We start from the raw sequence: 16,734 nt of genomic DNA, 5'->3' as shown, positions 1-16,734 counted from the left end.
TCAGAACAGGAACATCTTCTACACACACACACACACACGTTTGTTTTACTATCCTTGTGGGGACTCTCATACACATAATGGTTTTCATACTGTACTGGATGATGGAACAGTATATTCGGTGAAGGAGATCCCGGGTGGCTGCTTGGAATACCTGGTCTACGGGCCGGAGGAGAGGTCTTAGGTCGGGCTGGGTAAAAAATATTGATTTCTCGACTTTAATCGATTCTCATTTTTACGAACCGATATTGATTCTTAAATCCCAAGAATCGATTAGTCTAGTCTGTTTTCAGTTGATGAATGAGCAGAATATGTAGCGCCTCCCATCCAATAAATCACAATAATCTTTGTTACTTTTGATATGAAGCAAAGTCTCAGATTTCAAATGACGTCCATCTTATTATGAGATTCAGAAAATAAATAGCGTTTTGGCGCTGTTTAATGTGGCGTGACAGATCGCTTTAGCACCTCAGTTAAAGAGAAGCATGTGATCATCCTCTCCTCCGCTTTAATACCAGTTACAGCGAAATAAACATGAACATCTGAAGGTATGTTAAAATATACAGTACAACTTACTGAAATCCGTATCATGTCTCGTGTAATCGCTCAATCAGTGCTTCAACCTCGGAAAGACTCAATAAAACAGCTTCAATGTCACGTGACGTCACATTTACCTCAGGAAAACATATTCAGTGACCATAAACTCATTAGTCAGGTAGAAAAATGCTCTAGAAAGCAGCATTCTGATAAATATAGCTATGCACTGTTACATATTCATTATAATCTTTAATGTTCTTCAACATTTAATGCATGTTTGAATAAATCAGGCGCAATTTAAATGTTTATATTTAAAAAAAAAAACGAATTGGATTAGAAATATGATTATGTAATTCTAAACTTTATTTAAAATAAAAACATCATTGAGTGTAATTTGAGTGTTTGTGTATAAATAAGTTAATTTAACCTTCAGTATTATTACAGTAGCACCAGCTGACTCTCATGTGTAGTTTACAGCATTAGTTGAGAGATTTTTTCCTCTAGAAAATTTGCCATGAACTGAAACTGAAATACTACATCGAATCGAATCAAATCGAAAGCATGTGAATAGTAATCAAATTAAATTGTGAAAATTGTCTCAATACCCAGCCCTAGTCTTAGGTCCTCAGGGAGGACATCTTAGATCCTGCCCTTCTCTCAGTATTCCTCACATCCACAATGTCCATCACTTCACAGTCGAGGCCGGCCTTCATCGACGTCAGGGTCTTTGGCCCTCAGGAACTCTTTACCTGCGATCCACCTTTGTCTCCTGTAAGCCTGTTAAAATCCTCACCTGTCCCCAGCTCCTGGAATCCACCGATCCCTCTTCTGCAATTATTGCATCCTATAGATCATCTCTCAAACTACCTGGTAAAAGAGAAAAGACTCAGTTTATTACCTGCCATCATCTACAACATCATTCTGTGCAGTAAATCACCTGTCTGGTTCACAGATCTCTGTCTGGTTTCCTGTCACAGTATGTGAGCATTTATTTATGAATATCTATATGTGTGTTGCTTTGTGTGTACGTATAATAAAACACACACGTACCCCCCCCTCTGGCAGCGGCGCTCAGGTGTGGCTCCTCCGTCTGCGTGTGCTGAGTCACCGTCTCACCTCAGACGGGACACACCCGACACACACAGAGCTGAAATCAGTGCCTGCAGGCGGAGAGTTTTACAACACACACACACACTCACTCTTCATCACACACACTCACTGCTCAGCAAACACACAGGAAACGCCGGACTGTGTGTTTATGAACTTGGATCTCATTCAGAGACTGTATAAATCTGAACATCACACTCACTTTAATCAACTCAAACTCCTCTCAGACTGCTGTTAGCGCCCTGAACCGCCGCAGGACATGAACACAGTGTTTATCAGTCTGTGTCCATCTCATGTATCATAACAATGAATCACCATTAAATTCCATCTCTGTTACTGTGAGGATGTGAGTGTGTGTGTGTGTGAGTGTGTGTGTGCGTGTTGATTCACGTTATGAAGGGTGTGACGAAGGGCATAACACACACACACACACACACACACACACACAGGTGAGCAGCTCCTGAAATAAAAGCCGAACACAAGCGGCACATGCTGCATTTGAGCACTTCACACATAGAGAAGAACTACTTTCACACACAAACCGGTGAGTTCTTCATTTTAACATGGTAAATTAATCGTGATTTTAAGTGTCTGTTTGAAAGAAAGTTCAGCTAAAGTTGTGTTTTATCCGTTTAGATCGATATATTGTCTGGATGAAGACGTGGATTTTTCTTTCATTAGCAGGTTTGTTGTGATCAAGCTTTTAACTTCGTTTGGGAAGCACACTCTTTGGGGTCTCCACAGACCCCGGGAAACAAAATGTAATTTTGTAACAAAATAATTTTACTCTGTTTATTAATGTTTTTACTTCATATATGCGTAGTTTTTGGAGGATTTATCATATTTTTTTAAATTTATATAAATAAATTAAAAATGATTTTTTTAAATAGGTTTTTATACAAAAACAGCTTTTTCTGTAAAATTCACTTTATAACTTTCATTCATGGGGATAACATGGATAATTTGACATGGTTTAGTGTGTTTGCTAAAATCACAATTATGACAATAAAAGCTACTTTTTGTCAAAGTTTAGTATTTTTTAGTATTTAATGAAAAAAAAAAATCAGTTTTTCAATATTGTTATATTATGATGAGACCATGCTTACAAAATGGACAAAATTCATCCTCAAAATCAACATTTTTGAAAAACTTTTTTTTTTTTTCAGTACAAAAAAAATGCAAAAGTTTGACAAAAAGGTAATTTTTATTGTCATAATTGTGATTTCATAATATTTAGATATGAATCAACTGAAAATACTTGTGAAAAGATGTAAATAGTGGAGCTCTGGAGCATCTATTGGATAAAGTGATCATTTTTTTTACTTTTATAACTGCATTTTCCAAAAGATGGGCAAAAATCTCACACTAAACCATGTCAAATTATCCATGTTATCCCCATTAATAAAATTTAGAAATGTGGGTCTTTATAAAGTGAATTTTACATAAAAAGCTGTTTTTGTATAAAAAAATATTTTTTTATTTATTTATATAAATTTAAAAGATATGATAAATCCTCACAAAAACTACACACACATGAAGTAAAAACATTAATAAACAGAGTAAAATTACATTTGTTTTTTAAAAAACAATTATTTTGTTACAAAATTATATTTTGTTGTCCGGGGTCTCTAGAGACCCCAAAGACCCTGAGTGTGACTTTTTTTTCTACACTAATATAAAAACAAGATATCACTCCAATGTTTTATATTATTTGTAGATCTAGAAAGTGTTAACAACTGTACAAAGTTTCATGTCATTTGGACAAAGAGAATTTTTTTTATTTTATTTTAGTAAATGTCGTTTGGAGTCTAAAAAGACCCTATAAGGGTTAATCATGATGGTTTTGGGCATGTATTATATTAATATCATGTTTTTTTGGATATGTATTATAGTAAATTAATGATATTCTTCATTTATTGTGCTAATAATTCAGCACAGTGGCATATGTCATGATTTTTCCCTGGTAAAGTGCAGTTTTAACACATGTTGTGCTGGTCTGCAGCTCTGTCTGCGGTGTGTTGGGCGCAGCAGGACTGCGGCCGCGGCGCGTGTTACCCTGTGATGGGCGACCTGCTGCTGGGCCGAGAGCAGAGCCTGCACGCCTCCTCCACCTGCGGTCTGATGGGGTCTGAGGTGGTCTGCACTCCACACGGACAGGTGAGTGCCGGAAAACACACGGCTCTTTCAGTCAGACGCATATCTGGGGTTTGGTTTGGTTCTGCTATTGTTGAGTGCCAAGAAACCACACCCAGAGGAACATGTTCAGATGAGATCTTTGTGATGGTTCATTTGAGTACCAGATGTTTCTCCTTAACCTGCCAACTGTACATAATCACCCTATAGATCTGAATCTTCAATGAGCGGAAATGTTATAATATACTACTTAAATATATCAATATATAGATCATTTAATATTAATTTTACATTACAGTAATGAGAAAGTAAGAGGTAAATGTGTTTAATTGTCATGAAGGTGAAATATAACTCGAGAGTTTCCGTGACATTCCCTCATTTCTGGTTTTCATGCTTCGCCAGCAGCAGTTTTTGAGGCTGATTGATTTCGAGTTGAACATGTTTATTCAGGTTATTGCTGATGGTTTGTGAAATGAAATCTGCACACAGGCATTCTGCTCTCATTAAGACATGATGAGACGTAATAATTAACACACTCAGATTCATCAGCCTGAGGCGACGCTCATCATACAGAGAAATGACGTGTTTTACGCTTCATTTTCATGATAATTCAACATATTTTAGCTCTGTGATCTGACTGGATGGCTCATTTATGCCTGTGTTTATTTGAGGAGAAACATCTGAGACAACGTTGATACTCAAATGTATGGATGTATTTTTCCCAACATAAGAAAAAAACATCATAATTAAGACAAAAATTGAAATTCTGCTTTTTAACTTTGATTTTATAATCTCATACTTATGAAAACTATAAGTCATATTATTATCACTAGTCATGACTTAGTATGTCACAATTTCTACTTCAAATGTCATTATTATGATAAAAAGTCTAAATTATAACATACTAAGTCATAATTATGAGATGAAAAGTTGAAAATATTGCTTATAAATTCATAATTATGGCATAAAAAGTTGAAATCAAAAGAATTAATACTACGTTGAAATTATAACTTAAAGTCATTGTTACAGCATAAAAAGTCAAAATTTAAATAATTACATACTAATGAAATTACAACTTCAAAAGTCAATTTATTACATTAAAAAGTAAAAAATTATGACAAAATTTGAAATTCTGACTTAAAAGTCATAATTATGACTGAAAGTCGTTTTAATGTCATAATTGTCATTATTAATCTAAGTGATAATTTCGACTTTTAATGTCATAATTATGTCATAAAAGTCAAAATTATGCCATATAACATAAATATTTTGACTTTGTATGTCATTTTGTTTGTCATTTCGACTTTCAATGTCATAATAATGACATAAAATTCAAAATTATTACTTAGTATGCCCACAATTTCGACTTTTTGTCATGGTAATGACTTTTTATGTCATTAAGATGATTTACAAGCTTTTTTCTTATGTGGTGAAAATGTCCTCCAAAAACATATCTGAGAACTGCTTTAAATCGTGACACAGTAACACTCAAATGTCTAAAGTCAAATGTCTAAAGCGAGCTGTCTGTGTCCCAGTGGAAGATGAAATGTTGTCCGTGTGACTCTCGGAACCCCGCGGCGTATAACGCTCACAGGATCCAGAACGTGATCTCCAGCGTCGGGCCCAACCGATGGTGGCAGTCCAAGAAAGGTATAAAAACAACATTCTGTAAGAGAGATTTACTCAAACATCTCTTTATATGTGTCAGGTGTTTGTACGTGCAAGTTTGGCTGACGTATGTAGGCTATTTAAAGGCTATTTACACTACCAAACTGTAGTAGTTTGTAGCCTACTTCATTTTAATTAAATACTTAGATTTATTTGCAATTTATTTATTTACAATACAGTTTGATGGAAACTTGCATGGGAAAAAAAGTGTTTAAAGGTTTTCCAGTGTTAATGTGATTGTGTGTTTACTCCAGATGTGAGTCCCGTGACGCTGCAGCTGGATTTAAATGGAATGTATCACCTGGAATCCGTCTTACTGTCTTTTAAGGTATCTGATTCGTCTCATTGTCTTTATTTTATGTGAAAGTGCTGCTTTCTAACGGCTGGTTTTCTCATCCGTAGGGCCCGAGGCCTGACGCGCTGATCATCGAGAGGTCGAAGGATTTCGGGCGCTCTTGGCAGCCCGTCCTGTACATGGCCACCGACTGTCCGTCCACCTTTCCTCAGGTGGGCACGTCGTTCCCTCGCAGCCTCCAGGACACTTACTGCTACACACTGCCCTCCACCGCCGACGATCCCTACAGGGACCAGAAGGTATGAAAATCATCAGAAACATGACATAAAATGTCAAAATTATTACATACTTACTCATATTTATGAGATGAAAAGTCAAAATTATGACATTCTTAAGTAAAATTAGGACACAAAGTCAAAATTATGACAGTCATATTTATAAAGTCAAAATTATGACTTAAAAAGAAAATCATGTTAGAAATTTCAAATTATGACAAAAAAGGTCAAAGTTCATTCAAAATCAAAACTATGACATTCTGATTCATAATGGTAACAAAAAGTGGAAATCATGACATTCTAAAATATATTTAAAAAGTTTTGACATAAAAAGTCAAAATTATGACAAAAAGTCAAACTTGTGGCTTAAAAGTCATAATTATAACAAAAAGTATGTCAAAAAATTAAGAAATTTATGAAAATTATGAAATATTATTAAATTATGACACAAAGTCAAAATTATGACATAAAAAGTAAGTTATGACAAAAAGTCGAAATTATGACACACTGTCATAATTATGAGATGGAAAGTCAAAATTATATCTTAAAAAGTTATAATTAAGACAAATATTCAAAATTAGGACATAAAAAGTCAAAATTATAACATACTAAGTCATGAGAAGAAAAGCCAAAATTATTACACACTAATTCATAATGATAATAAAACGATTTGTGACATTCATAAATCATAAATGTCATGAATATGTCAAAAAGTTTAAGTTTTGACATAAAAAGTCAAAATTATGACAAAAAGTTAAACTTGTGGCATAAAAGTCATAATTATGACATAAAAAGTTAAAATTATGACAAAAAACTGAAATTATGTCAAAAAGTCGAAATTATTACATAAAAAGTCAGTTATGATCAAAAAATTGACAAAAAAAGTCAAAACTATGACATATTAATTCATAATAAGAAAAAATTGAAATCATGACATTCTAAGTCATAAATATGTCAAAAAGTTTAGGTTTTGACATAAAAAGTCAAAATTATGACAAAAAGTCAAAATTGTGGCATAAAATTCATAATTATGACATAAAAAGTTACAATTATGACAAAAAGTTGAAATTATTACATAAAAAGTCAGTTATGATCAAAAAATTGACAAAAAAAGTCAAAACTATGACATATTAATTCATAATAAGAAAAAATTGAAATCATGACATTCTAAGTCATAAATATGTCAAAAAGTTTAAGTTTTGACATAAAAAGTAATAATTTTGACATACAAGTTCAAATTATGACATAAAAAGTCATAATTATTAAAGTCATCGAAATTATGACTCATTATTATAACTTTTTATTTCATAATTTTGACATATGTCATAATTATAACTTTTTATATTATAGTTATGATTTACCAAAGCATGATTTTGTGTTTTTAATAAACTGGCTCCATCCTCTCCCCAGGTTCACTTTTATCCTCTCCGTCAGTTCACAAACGTCGATCTACCGAACGAATACAAGATTGAAGGTGAGATGTTTTGACTTTATGAGATTGACTGATTATTATCTACCCGATCGGATGATTGACGGCTGCTTTGACCCTCAGTGGCGTCCGGGTTCACGGCTCTGCGGGTCAATCTGACCCAGTTGGGTTCGGTGCCCAGTATGCCGGGCCGCAGTCTGAGTCAGTTTTACGCCCTGCGCGAGATGAAGGTCATCGGCTCCTGCTTCTGCCACGGACACGCCGACCGCTGCCTCCACGACACCAGCAGCAACCGCCTGCCCAACGCACAGGTCAAACACACACACACACACACACACACACTACACACACACGCTGTAAAGCTCACACAGCTCATGCATGTGTGTTTGTGTTCTGCAGGTGGGAAGCGTGTGTGACTGTCAGCACAACACGGCTGGTGTGAACTGTGAGCGATGTGACGACTTCCATAACGACCTTCCCTGGAGACCAGCGGAGAGCGGAAACACACACACCTGCAAACGTACGTCAGATATTGAATAAATATTCACTGCACAAAGAAAGAGAGAAAGAAATCACAGCTGAAATCACTTCAAAGAAAGGCCAGAAGTATTATGTTGGTGTGTTTTGTGCAGGTTGTGACTGTAATAATCACGCCAATCGCTGTCACTTTGACCTGGCGCGGTACGAGGCGACGGGCCGCCGCAGCGGAGGAGTGTGTGACGGCTGTTCACATCACACCACAGGACCCAACTGTGAGCGCTGCATCCAAAACTACTACCCAAACCCTCTTAGCGACATGAGGAGCCCCGACGCCTGCCTGCGTGAGGATACACACACTCACACTCACATACACACACACTCACACACACACACACTACACATGAGGATGATGATGCTGATGATGAAGGTCTGTCCTCAGGTTGTCTGTGTGACCCCGCGGGCTCTGAGAACGGAGGTCAGTGTGACCGGATGGGAGTATGTGTGTGTAAAGCTAACGTGGAGGGCGAACGCTGCGACCGCTGTAAAGCCGGATACTACAACCTCAACGCCAACAATCCTCTCGGCTGCTCCAGTGAGTATCCGACACATATTCAATATCCATATAAAACAAGGATCGATTCATATTACATTCACACAAAATAATAGCTAGTTAGTAAGTTAGTTAGTTAGCTAGTTAGTAAGTTAGCTAGGTAGTAAGTTAGTTTGTAAGTTAATAAATTAGTAAGTTAGTTTAAAAATTAGTAAATTAGTAAGTTAGTTTGTAAGTTAGCTAGTTAGTAAGTTAGTAAATTAGTTATTTAGTTTGTAAGTTAGTAAATTAGAAAGTTAGTTCTTAAGTTAGCGAATTAGTAAGTTAGCTAGTTAGTAAGTTAGTAAATTAGTAAGTTAGTTTATAAGTTAGTAAATTAGTAAGTTAGTTAGTAAGTTAGCTAGTTAATAAGTTAGTAAATTAGTAAGTTAGTTTATAAGTTAGTAAATTAGTAAGTTAGTAAGTTAGCTAGTTAGTAAGTTAGTACATTAGTAAGTTAGTTCGTAAGTTAGTAAATTAGTAAATTAGTTTATAAGTTAGTAAATTAGTAAGTTAGTAAATTAGGTAGTTAGTAAGTTAGTAAATTAGTAAGTTAGTTCATAAGTTAGTAAATTAGTAAGTTAGCTAGTTAGTAAGTTAGTAAATTAGTAAGTTAGTTTATAAGTTAGTAAATTAGTAAGTTAGTAAGTTAGCTAGTTAGTAAGTTAGTACATTAGTAAGTTAGTTCATAAGTTAGTAAATTAGTAAATTAGTTTATAAGTTAGTAAATTAGTAAGTTAGTAAATTAGGTAGTTAGTAAGTTAGTAAATTAGTAAGTTAGTAAATTAGGTAGTTAGTAAGTTAGTAAATTTGTAAGTTAGTTCATAAGTTAGTAAATTAGTAAGTTAGCTAGTTAGTAAGTTAGTAAATTAGTAAGTTAGTTCATAAGTTAGTAAATTAGTAAGTTAGTTAGTTAGTAAGTTAGCTAGGTAGTAATTTGGTTAGTAAGTTAGTAAATTAGTAAGTTCTAGAGTTAGTAAATTAGTAAGTTAGTTCATAAGTTAGTAAATTAGTAAGTTAGTTAGTAAGTTAGCTAGTTAGTAAGTAAGTAAATTAGTAACTTAGTTAGTTAGCTAGTCAGTAAGTTAGCAAGGTAGTAAGTTGGTTAGTAAGTTAGTAAATTAGTAAGTTAGTTAGTAAGTTAGCTATTTAGTAAGTTAGTAAATTAATAAGTTAGTTCATAAGTTAGTAATTTAGTAAGTTATTTAGTTAGTTAGCAAATTAGTACATTAGTAAATTAGTAAGTTAGTTAGTTTTATTGTCACCAAGGTGGAAATTTGTTTTTGGCTACAGACATCAACAACCTAGAGACAGAGAATACAAAATACATTTCATTTCATTTAACATTTTAGCATTTAATTTATGTTTTAATATGTTATGTTATCCTCTCGGCTGCTCCAGTGAGTCTGAATGTGTTTGAATGTGTTTAATGAGTGTGTGTGTGTGTGTGTGTGTTCAGAGTGCTCCTGTTCTGTCGGGTCGGTCAGCAGTGTGTGTAACCAGCTGACGGGTCAGTGTGTGTGTCGCCCTAACGTGGAGGGTTTAGCATGTGACCGCTGTGCTGCGGGTTACTGGAACCCGTCATCGCCCAACGGCTGCCAACCATGTGACTGTGACCCCATCAACGCCCGCAGCGCCACCTGTGACCAGGTATGTACAGTCACACACATCATCACACACACACTTACACACAGGAGGTTCTTACGTGTGTTTCTTCGTGGTTTAGCGCACTGGTCAGTGTCCCTGTCGTCCTGGCATCGGGGGCCGGACTTGCAGCGGTTGTCCTGACAACACATATGGAAATCCACAGATTGGCTGCAGACGTGAGTGTTTCCTGCCGACACAGACACGACATTCATTCCTTTCACACGTCAACAGCTCACTATATAGTTAGCTAGCTAAATAGTTAGTTAGTATGTTAGTAAGTTAGTAAATTATTAACTTAGTATGTTAGTAAGTTAATTAGTTAGTTAGTAAGTTAGCTAGTTAGTATGTTAGTTAGTAGGTTAGTAAATTAGTTAGTAAGTTAATTAGTTAGCTAGTTAGTACAATAGTTAGTAGGTTAGTAAATTAGTTAGTAAGTTAGTACTTTAGCAAGTCAATTAGTAAGTTAGTTAGATGGTAAGTTAGATAGTAAAGGTGCGTTCACGTGGCCTCGTAATTCCTGTAGTTACGAGATTCTAGCTTGTAAAAAGCGTTCATGTCCTCGTAGAGCTCGTAATTACAGCTTGTAAGCTGGGAGTTTTCTGAAAGCTCCCAGATATACCACGTGGCCGCGCTGTACCACCTGACAGCTGTAGATTCATTTAGGCATTGACAGTGCTGCCATGGAAACGCATAATTCCCAGTTCAAGGACCAAAAGGACGTGAACAGCTCCGAATATAACGTCACGTGTTGTCATTTCAAGATTCCGGTAAATACGAGGTGACGTGAACGCAGCTTAAGTTAGATAATAAGTTAGTAGGTATGTTAGTACGTTAGTTAGTACGTTAGTAAATTAGTTAGTAAGATAGTTTGTTAGTTAGTAAGTTAGTAAATTTGCAAGTTAATTAGTAAGTTATTTATATAGTAAGTTAGTAATTTAGTTAGATAGTTAAGTTAATTAGTAAGTTAGCTAGTTGGTAAGTTAGTAAATTAGTTAGTAATTTAGCAAGTTAATTAGTAAGTTAGTTAGTAAGTTAGTAAATTAGTAAGTTAGTAAATTAATAGGTAAGTTAGTAAGTTAGCAAGTTAATTAGTAAGTTAGTTAGTATAATTAGTTATTAAGTTAGTTAGATAGATACTAAGTCAGTTAGATAGTTATGTTAATTAGTAAGTTAGCTAGTTAGTTAGTAAGTTGGTTAGTAAGATAGCTAGTTAGTAAGTTAGTAAATTAGTAAGTTAGTAAGTTAGTAAATTAGTAAGTTAGTAAGTTATTTAGTTAGTCAGCAAATTAGTACATTAGTAAATTAGTAAGTTAGTTAGTTTTATTGTCACCAAGGTGGAAATTTGTTTTTGGCTACAGACATCAACAACCTAGAGACAGAGAATACAAAATACATTTCATTTAATTGAACATTTTAGCATTTAATTTATGTTTTAATATGCAATTTAATGGTAGTTTATTTAATATTTAATGATTTAGCTCAAATTAATATTTATTTCGTTTAATTTAACAAATAATTTTTAACAATGTAATGTAATTCAATTTGATTTGTATTATTTTTTAGTTTATATGTAAAATATAATTATCATTTATCATTTATTTAATATTATATTAATATTATAATATGATTATGTTATACTAAATTTAATATGTACTTAATATGCATTAATTATTTTTTTCAATCCAATTTAATATTAATATTTATCTGTTGTTTTTTTTAAATATGTTTTTATTTAATGTATTTGTTGTGTTTAATACAATGTAACACTGAAATTTTTGTTCTGTGTGTCAGCGTGTGACTGCGAGCGTTCAGGCACCGTGTTGGGTGGCTGCGATAAACGCACGGGTGCGTGCCTCTGTAAACCAGGCATTACCGGCGCCCGCTGTGACGTCTGCGCCCGCGGCCACTGTGCCAGTTTCCCAGAATGCCCGGCATGCCCGTCCTGCTTCTTCAGCATGAACACCCGCCTGCAGGAGCTCACGCTCGGCCTGGAGCGTCTCTCCAACACCCTGCTGTCCTCCAGCGGCCGGCCGACGTCCAGCGACGCGAGCCGCAGGATCCAGGCACTCCGTGACTCACTCATACTGATCCAGGAGTCTGTGTCCGTCCCGCTGCAATCTAGCCGCGCACTGACCCAAGCCCTGCAGAGACTCGACGCACTCCGGTACACACACACACATGCTCTTTTTGTGGGATATAAAGGTACAATAAAAAAATCAACAGGTGGTGTAAATGGGCATCTATAAATGACGACAGAGTTTGACAGTTTTTCAAACTGAAGCTCCATCAGAGTTAATTTAAACATGAAGTCATCCTAACATCCCTCTGCTCTTTCCAGGTCTCAAATGAATGGCTTGAGTGACGTTCTGCCATTGCAGCCACAGGACCGAGAGCTGGAGCGAAGTCTGGACGAGCTGCAGACGCTACTGTCGTCCCTGCGTCTGGACTACTTCACCCGGAGAGACGCCTTCACCAATAGCGCCGGATCCACCAATGCCAGTGCGTATCCAGCTCTCCATCTATAGCGTCTGATTCTGTAGCTTGATTGCTAATGTAAACCTTCTCGCTCTCAGGTGCCTTCCACGCCATTCAGAAGTCGTATGAGACATCGACTGACGCCCTCAAGAGAGCCAACACCACCATAGACTCCCTGAAGAAGTCCGAGGGCATGAGAGAAAACGCCCTGAGCGACCTGAACGCCGTGCAGCCAGGAAACACTAAAGACCTGCAGAAGCTGAAGAAGGATATGGCAACACGGCCCAATCTGACGCCTGTCGCCACCAAGGTGAGATATTCGCTAACGGAAAGAGTTTGTTTATAGCTGAACGGGTCAGTAAAGGTGTATTTGACAGGTGTGCGGTGGTGATCGCGTGGAGCCCTGCACTCCAGAGAGCTGCAGAGGTGACCTGTGTCCTCCTGACGGAGCGCCCCCGTGTGGAGCGGAGGAAGCCTGCACAGGAGCACTGCCAAACGCTAACAAGGCCTTTCAGGACGCCGACGAGGTCAAGGCCAAACTACAGGAGCTCAACAACAAAATCACACTAGCAGCAGCGCAGGTACCAACACACAACACACTTTCACTCTGACCGCACAAGACCAGCTAGCAAGACTAATAAGTCTAGTCCGTTTTGAATTTACATTGACTTACATTGACATTGGTTCTCTGAAATACAGATACAGGACGCTGAAGATTCGGTCAATAAGGTACGAACGTCCACTGACGAGCTGGCCAATCAGATCAAGCAGGTGCGAGCCAACGTGGACGGAGACCTGAAGGACACCAAAGACTTCATCAACACACTGAAGGACTTCCTGTCAGGTCAGTAACACACTCACGTGTCACTGCTTTAACTTTATTTTGACATGCTGCACACTGTGAAGTATATACTGTGAATTTATTCATAAGTTGAACAGGCGTTGAGCAGCTGCAGTACAGCGCTGTAGTTTGCAGTGTGCAGTTCAGCGCTGTAGTATGTAGTGTTCAGTAAAGCAGTTCTATGTAGTGTGCAGTTAAGTGCTGTAGCATGTAGTGTGTGTGCTGTACAACACTGTAGTATGTAGTGTAGCGTTGTAAAGTGTTGTAGTGTGCAGTGCAACGCTTTAGTATGTAGTGTGAGTACAGAACTGTAGTATTTAGTGTAGCGTTGTAAAGTTCTGTAGTATGTAGTGTGCAGTGCAACGCTTTAGTATGTATTATTCAGTACAGCACAGTAGTATGTAGTGTAGCATTGTAAAGTGCTGTAGTATGAAGTGTGCAGTGCAACGCTTTAGTATTTAGTGTGCAGTACAGCACAGTAGTATGTAGTGTAGCATTGTAAAGTGCTGTAGTATGAAGTGTGCAGTGCAACGCTTTAGTATGTAGTGTAGCATTGTAAAGTTTTGTAGTATGTAGTGTGCAGTACAGCACAGTAGTATGTAGTGTAGCATTGTAAAGTGCTGTAGTATGAAGTGTGCAGTGCAACGCTTTAGTATGTAGTGTGAGTACAGAACTGTAGTATTTAGTGTAGCGTTGTAAAGTTCTGTAGTATGTAGTGTGCAGTGCAACGCTTTAGTATGTATTATTCAGTACAGCACAGTAGTATGTAGTGTAGCATTGTAAAGTGCTGTAGTATGAAGTGTGCAGTGCAACGCTTTAGTATTTAGTGTGCAGTACAGCACTGTAGTATTTAGTGTAGCATTGTAAAGTTCTGTAGTATGTAGTGTGCAGTGCAACGCTGTAGTATGTAGTGTAGCATTGTAAAGTTTTGTAGTATGTAGTGTGCAGTACAGCACAGTAGTATGTAGTGTAGCATTGTAAAGTGTTGTAGTATGTAGTGTGCAGTGCAACGCTTTAGTATTTAGTGTGCAGTACAGCACTGTAGTATGTAGTGTAGCATTGTAAAGTTTTGTAGTATGTAGTGTGCAGTACAGCACAGTAGTATGTAGTGTAGCATTGTAAAGTTTTGTAGTATGTAGTGTGCAGTATAGTACTGTAGTATGTAGTGTAGCATTGTAAAGTGCAGTAGAATGTAGTGTGCAGTAAAGCACAGTAGCATTTAGTGTAGTGTTGTAAAGTTCTGTAGTATGTAGTGTGCAGTGCAACGCCTTAGTATTTAATGTGCAGTAAAGCACAGTAGCATTTAGTGTAGTGTTGTAAAGTGCTGTTGTATGTAGTGTTTGGTAAAGTGCAGTAGTATGTAGTGTGCAGTGCAGTGCTGTAATATGTAGTGTGTTGTTGTAAATCGCTGTAGTATGTAGTGCGTGGTGTAAAGATCTGTGTGTCTCACCCGTCTCAGAGCCTCACTCAGACCCGGATCAGGTCCAGCGGGTGTGCGAGGCGGTTCTGGAGGCGCGGTTCCCCCTGACCGTGGAGCAGCTGAAGCAGAAGCTGAAGGAGCTGCAGGATCTGACGTCCTCTCTGCCCGACAGCAGCAGCGTCCTGACGGCCACCGGCCCGCAGCTGGAAGACGCCAGACGCCTGCTGGACGCGGCCCGCGACACACGGTACACCAACAGCGTTTCCGACGTTTAGAACGTAGCTCTGAAGTTCATGCAGAATTCCTATTGATTATTTTGTTCAGATTTTTTTGGCTGATGTGAAACTGTGATCTGCAGAGATGCTGCGTTTGGCATCCAGCAGGACGGCGAGAGCCTTCTGAAGGCGATGGAAGAGAACGAGGCCATTTTAGACGACCTGGAGAACAAAATCCAGCAGAGCGTCGACATCGCTAACAACGTCAAGAAGGACGTCAAGCAGGTCAGTTCGATTCATGTGTGCGGAAACAACAGAAACGACGTCAAAACTCAAATTAACATGGTTTATCTCCTGTCTCTCTCAGATAGAGGACGCGCTGGTTCCTGCCGAGCAGGGGATTGTGGGTATCTCAGGGCTGCTGGGTGAGATTCGCCCCCTGCTGGATGAGTTGAAGAATGACGTGACGACAGGAAAAGCGCTAGCGAACGAAGCTCAAGATCAGGCAGATTCGGCTCAAGACGAGGCCGACGAGGCCGCACAGGTACCCAAACGCACCCAACGCTCACCTGCTCTAGTTAGTGATGGTTCGGTTAGTAACCCAGCATGTGTTTGTAGGACCTGGAGGCGTTAAAAGAAGAGTTAGAGAGGATGAAACGGGCCGCGGAGGAAAACACACAGGCTGGCGAAGACGGCGCCCGTCTACTAAAACTGCAGGAGGAGGCGGAGTCTCTGATGACGGACACCTCCGACATCATGAATGCTTTGAAAGGTAACGCCCACAAATCCATCCCTTAATATCATGCACACACATTACCGCTCATATGGTTTATGAATGATTGTGAGACTTTTGTGATCATTGTAAATAGACTCAGTTCACTGAATCTGATCATTTGAATCATTGAGTTGATTCTATAGCTTCAGTAAGTTGATTTGATTGCTTCAGTGAATCAAATGAATCAATTCCATGATTCACTATTTGAATACATTAAGAATTGATCCACTGAATCAGAGTTGGTCGAACGAACTGAACTGACCAACTCAAACACTGTTTTTGCGACTGAAGGTTCAATTTTAAATGCATTTTATAATAAAATCAAAACATCCATCCCATTATGACGAGCACACACACGTTACCCGTGGTAACCGCTCGTGTTGTTTGTGTCTCTCAGATAAGGAGGCGTCCATCCGGCAGCAAGCGGCAGTGATTGAGGAGAACGGCGCGCGACTGTCCGGTCTGGACGCTCAGGTGGAGATGCTCAGAGATGATATTCGCAATAAAGTCACCAGACTGAGCATTTGTCAGGGCTGATGACGCACAAATAACACACAATAAACAACATGAACACTGAGAGGATTGTGAGTGTGTTATATTTACAGCATACTACACAGTGCACACTGTAGAATGCATACTAAAATGAGTATGTTGTGATCAATAAAACTATTAACTCTTTCCCCGGCATTAGCGTTTTCACTGTTATACAGTATACGATCTTCTGAAAGAGTGCAGAATCTCCTGATCAAAACACAGGTGAAGCAGCAGCAGAAACAAGCGACTGAAGCACTGCTGATGTTGAAAACATGATTTTCTCAGATTCCTCCACATTCAAGTGTTGCATGATTCAT

At 37.9% G+C, this 16,734-nt stretch overlaps 1 protein-coding gene across 1 annotated transcript; it reads left to right on the top strand.

Moving 5' to 3' along the window:
- The first annotated feature begins 2,084 nt into the window (after window positions 1-2,084).
- Window positions 2,085-16,561, top strand: lamb3 (laminin subunit beta 3). Its single transcript, XM_048181922.1, has 23 exons — window positions 2,085-2,185; window positions 2,278-2,325; window positions 3,644-3,798; window positions 5,310-5,424; window positions 5,697-5,770; window positions 5,845-6,036; window positions 7,423-7,486; window positions 7,565-7,752; window positions 7,841-7,961; window positions 8,074-8,262; window positions 8,361-8,513; window positions 9,970-10,160; window positions 10,237-10,333; window positions 11,949-12,321; window positions 12,496-12,656; window positions 12,731-12,942; window positions 13,010-13,213; window positions 13,332-13,476; window positions 14,933-15,140; window positions 15,252-15,393; window positions 15,476-15,652; window positions 15,727-15,880; window positions 16,281-16,561. The coding sequence occupies exons 1-23, from the start codon at window positions 2,131-2,133 to the stop codon at window positions 16,418-16,420; spliced, it is 3,558 nt and encodes a 1,185-aa protein (XP_048037879.1). The 5' UTR covers window positions 2,085-2,130; the 3' UTR covers window positions 16,421-16,561.
- The last annotated feature ends 173 nt before the right edge of the window (window positions 16,562-16,734 follow it).

The sequence above is a fragment of the Megalobrama amblycephala genome, linkage group LG2 (genome assembly GCF_018812025.1).
Source record: "Megalobrama amblycephala isolate DHTTF-2021 linkage group LG2, ASM1881202v1, whole genome shotgun sequence".
Classification (NCBI taxonomy): Eukaryota; Metazoa; Chordata; class Actinopteri; order Cypriniformes; family Xenocyprididae; genus Megalobrama; species Megalobrama amblycephala.
Note: the sequence above shows the minus strand (reverse complement) of the source record. Positions and strands in the feature narration are given on the sequence as shown.

Excerpts from the sequence above, each read along its gene's own strand:
- lamb3 (XM_048181922.1), top strand. The coding sequence starts at position 2,131 with ATGCTGCATTTGAGCACTTCACACATAGAGAAGAACTACTTTCACACA. Across the intron at positions 6,037-7,422 it reads ATCCCTACAGGGACCAGAAG|GTTCACTTTTATCCTCTCCG; the intron begins GTATGAAAATCA and ends TCCTCTCCCCAG. Across the intron at positions 12,657-12,730 it reads CGCCGGATCCACCAATGCCA|GTGCCTTCCACGCCATTCAG; the intron begins GTGCGTATCCAG and ends TCTCGCTCTCAG.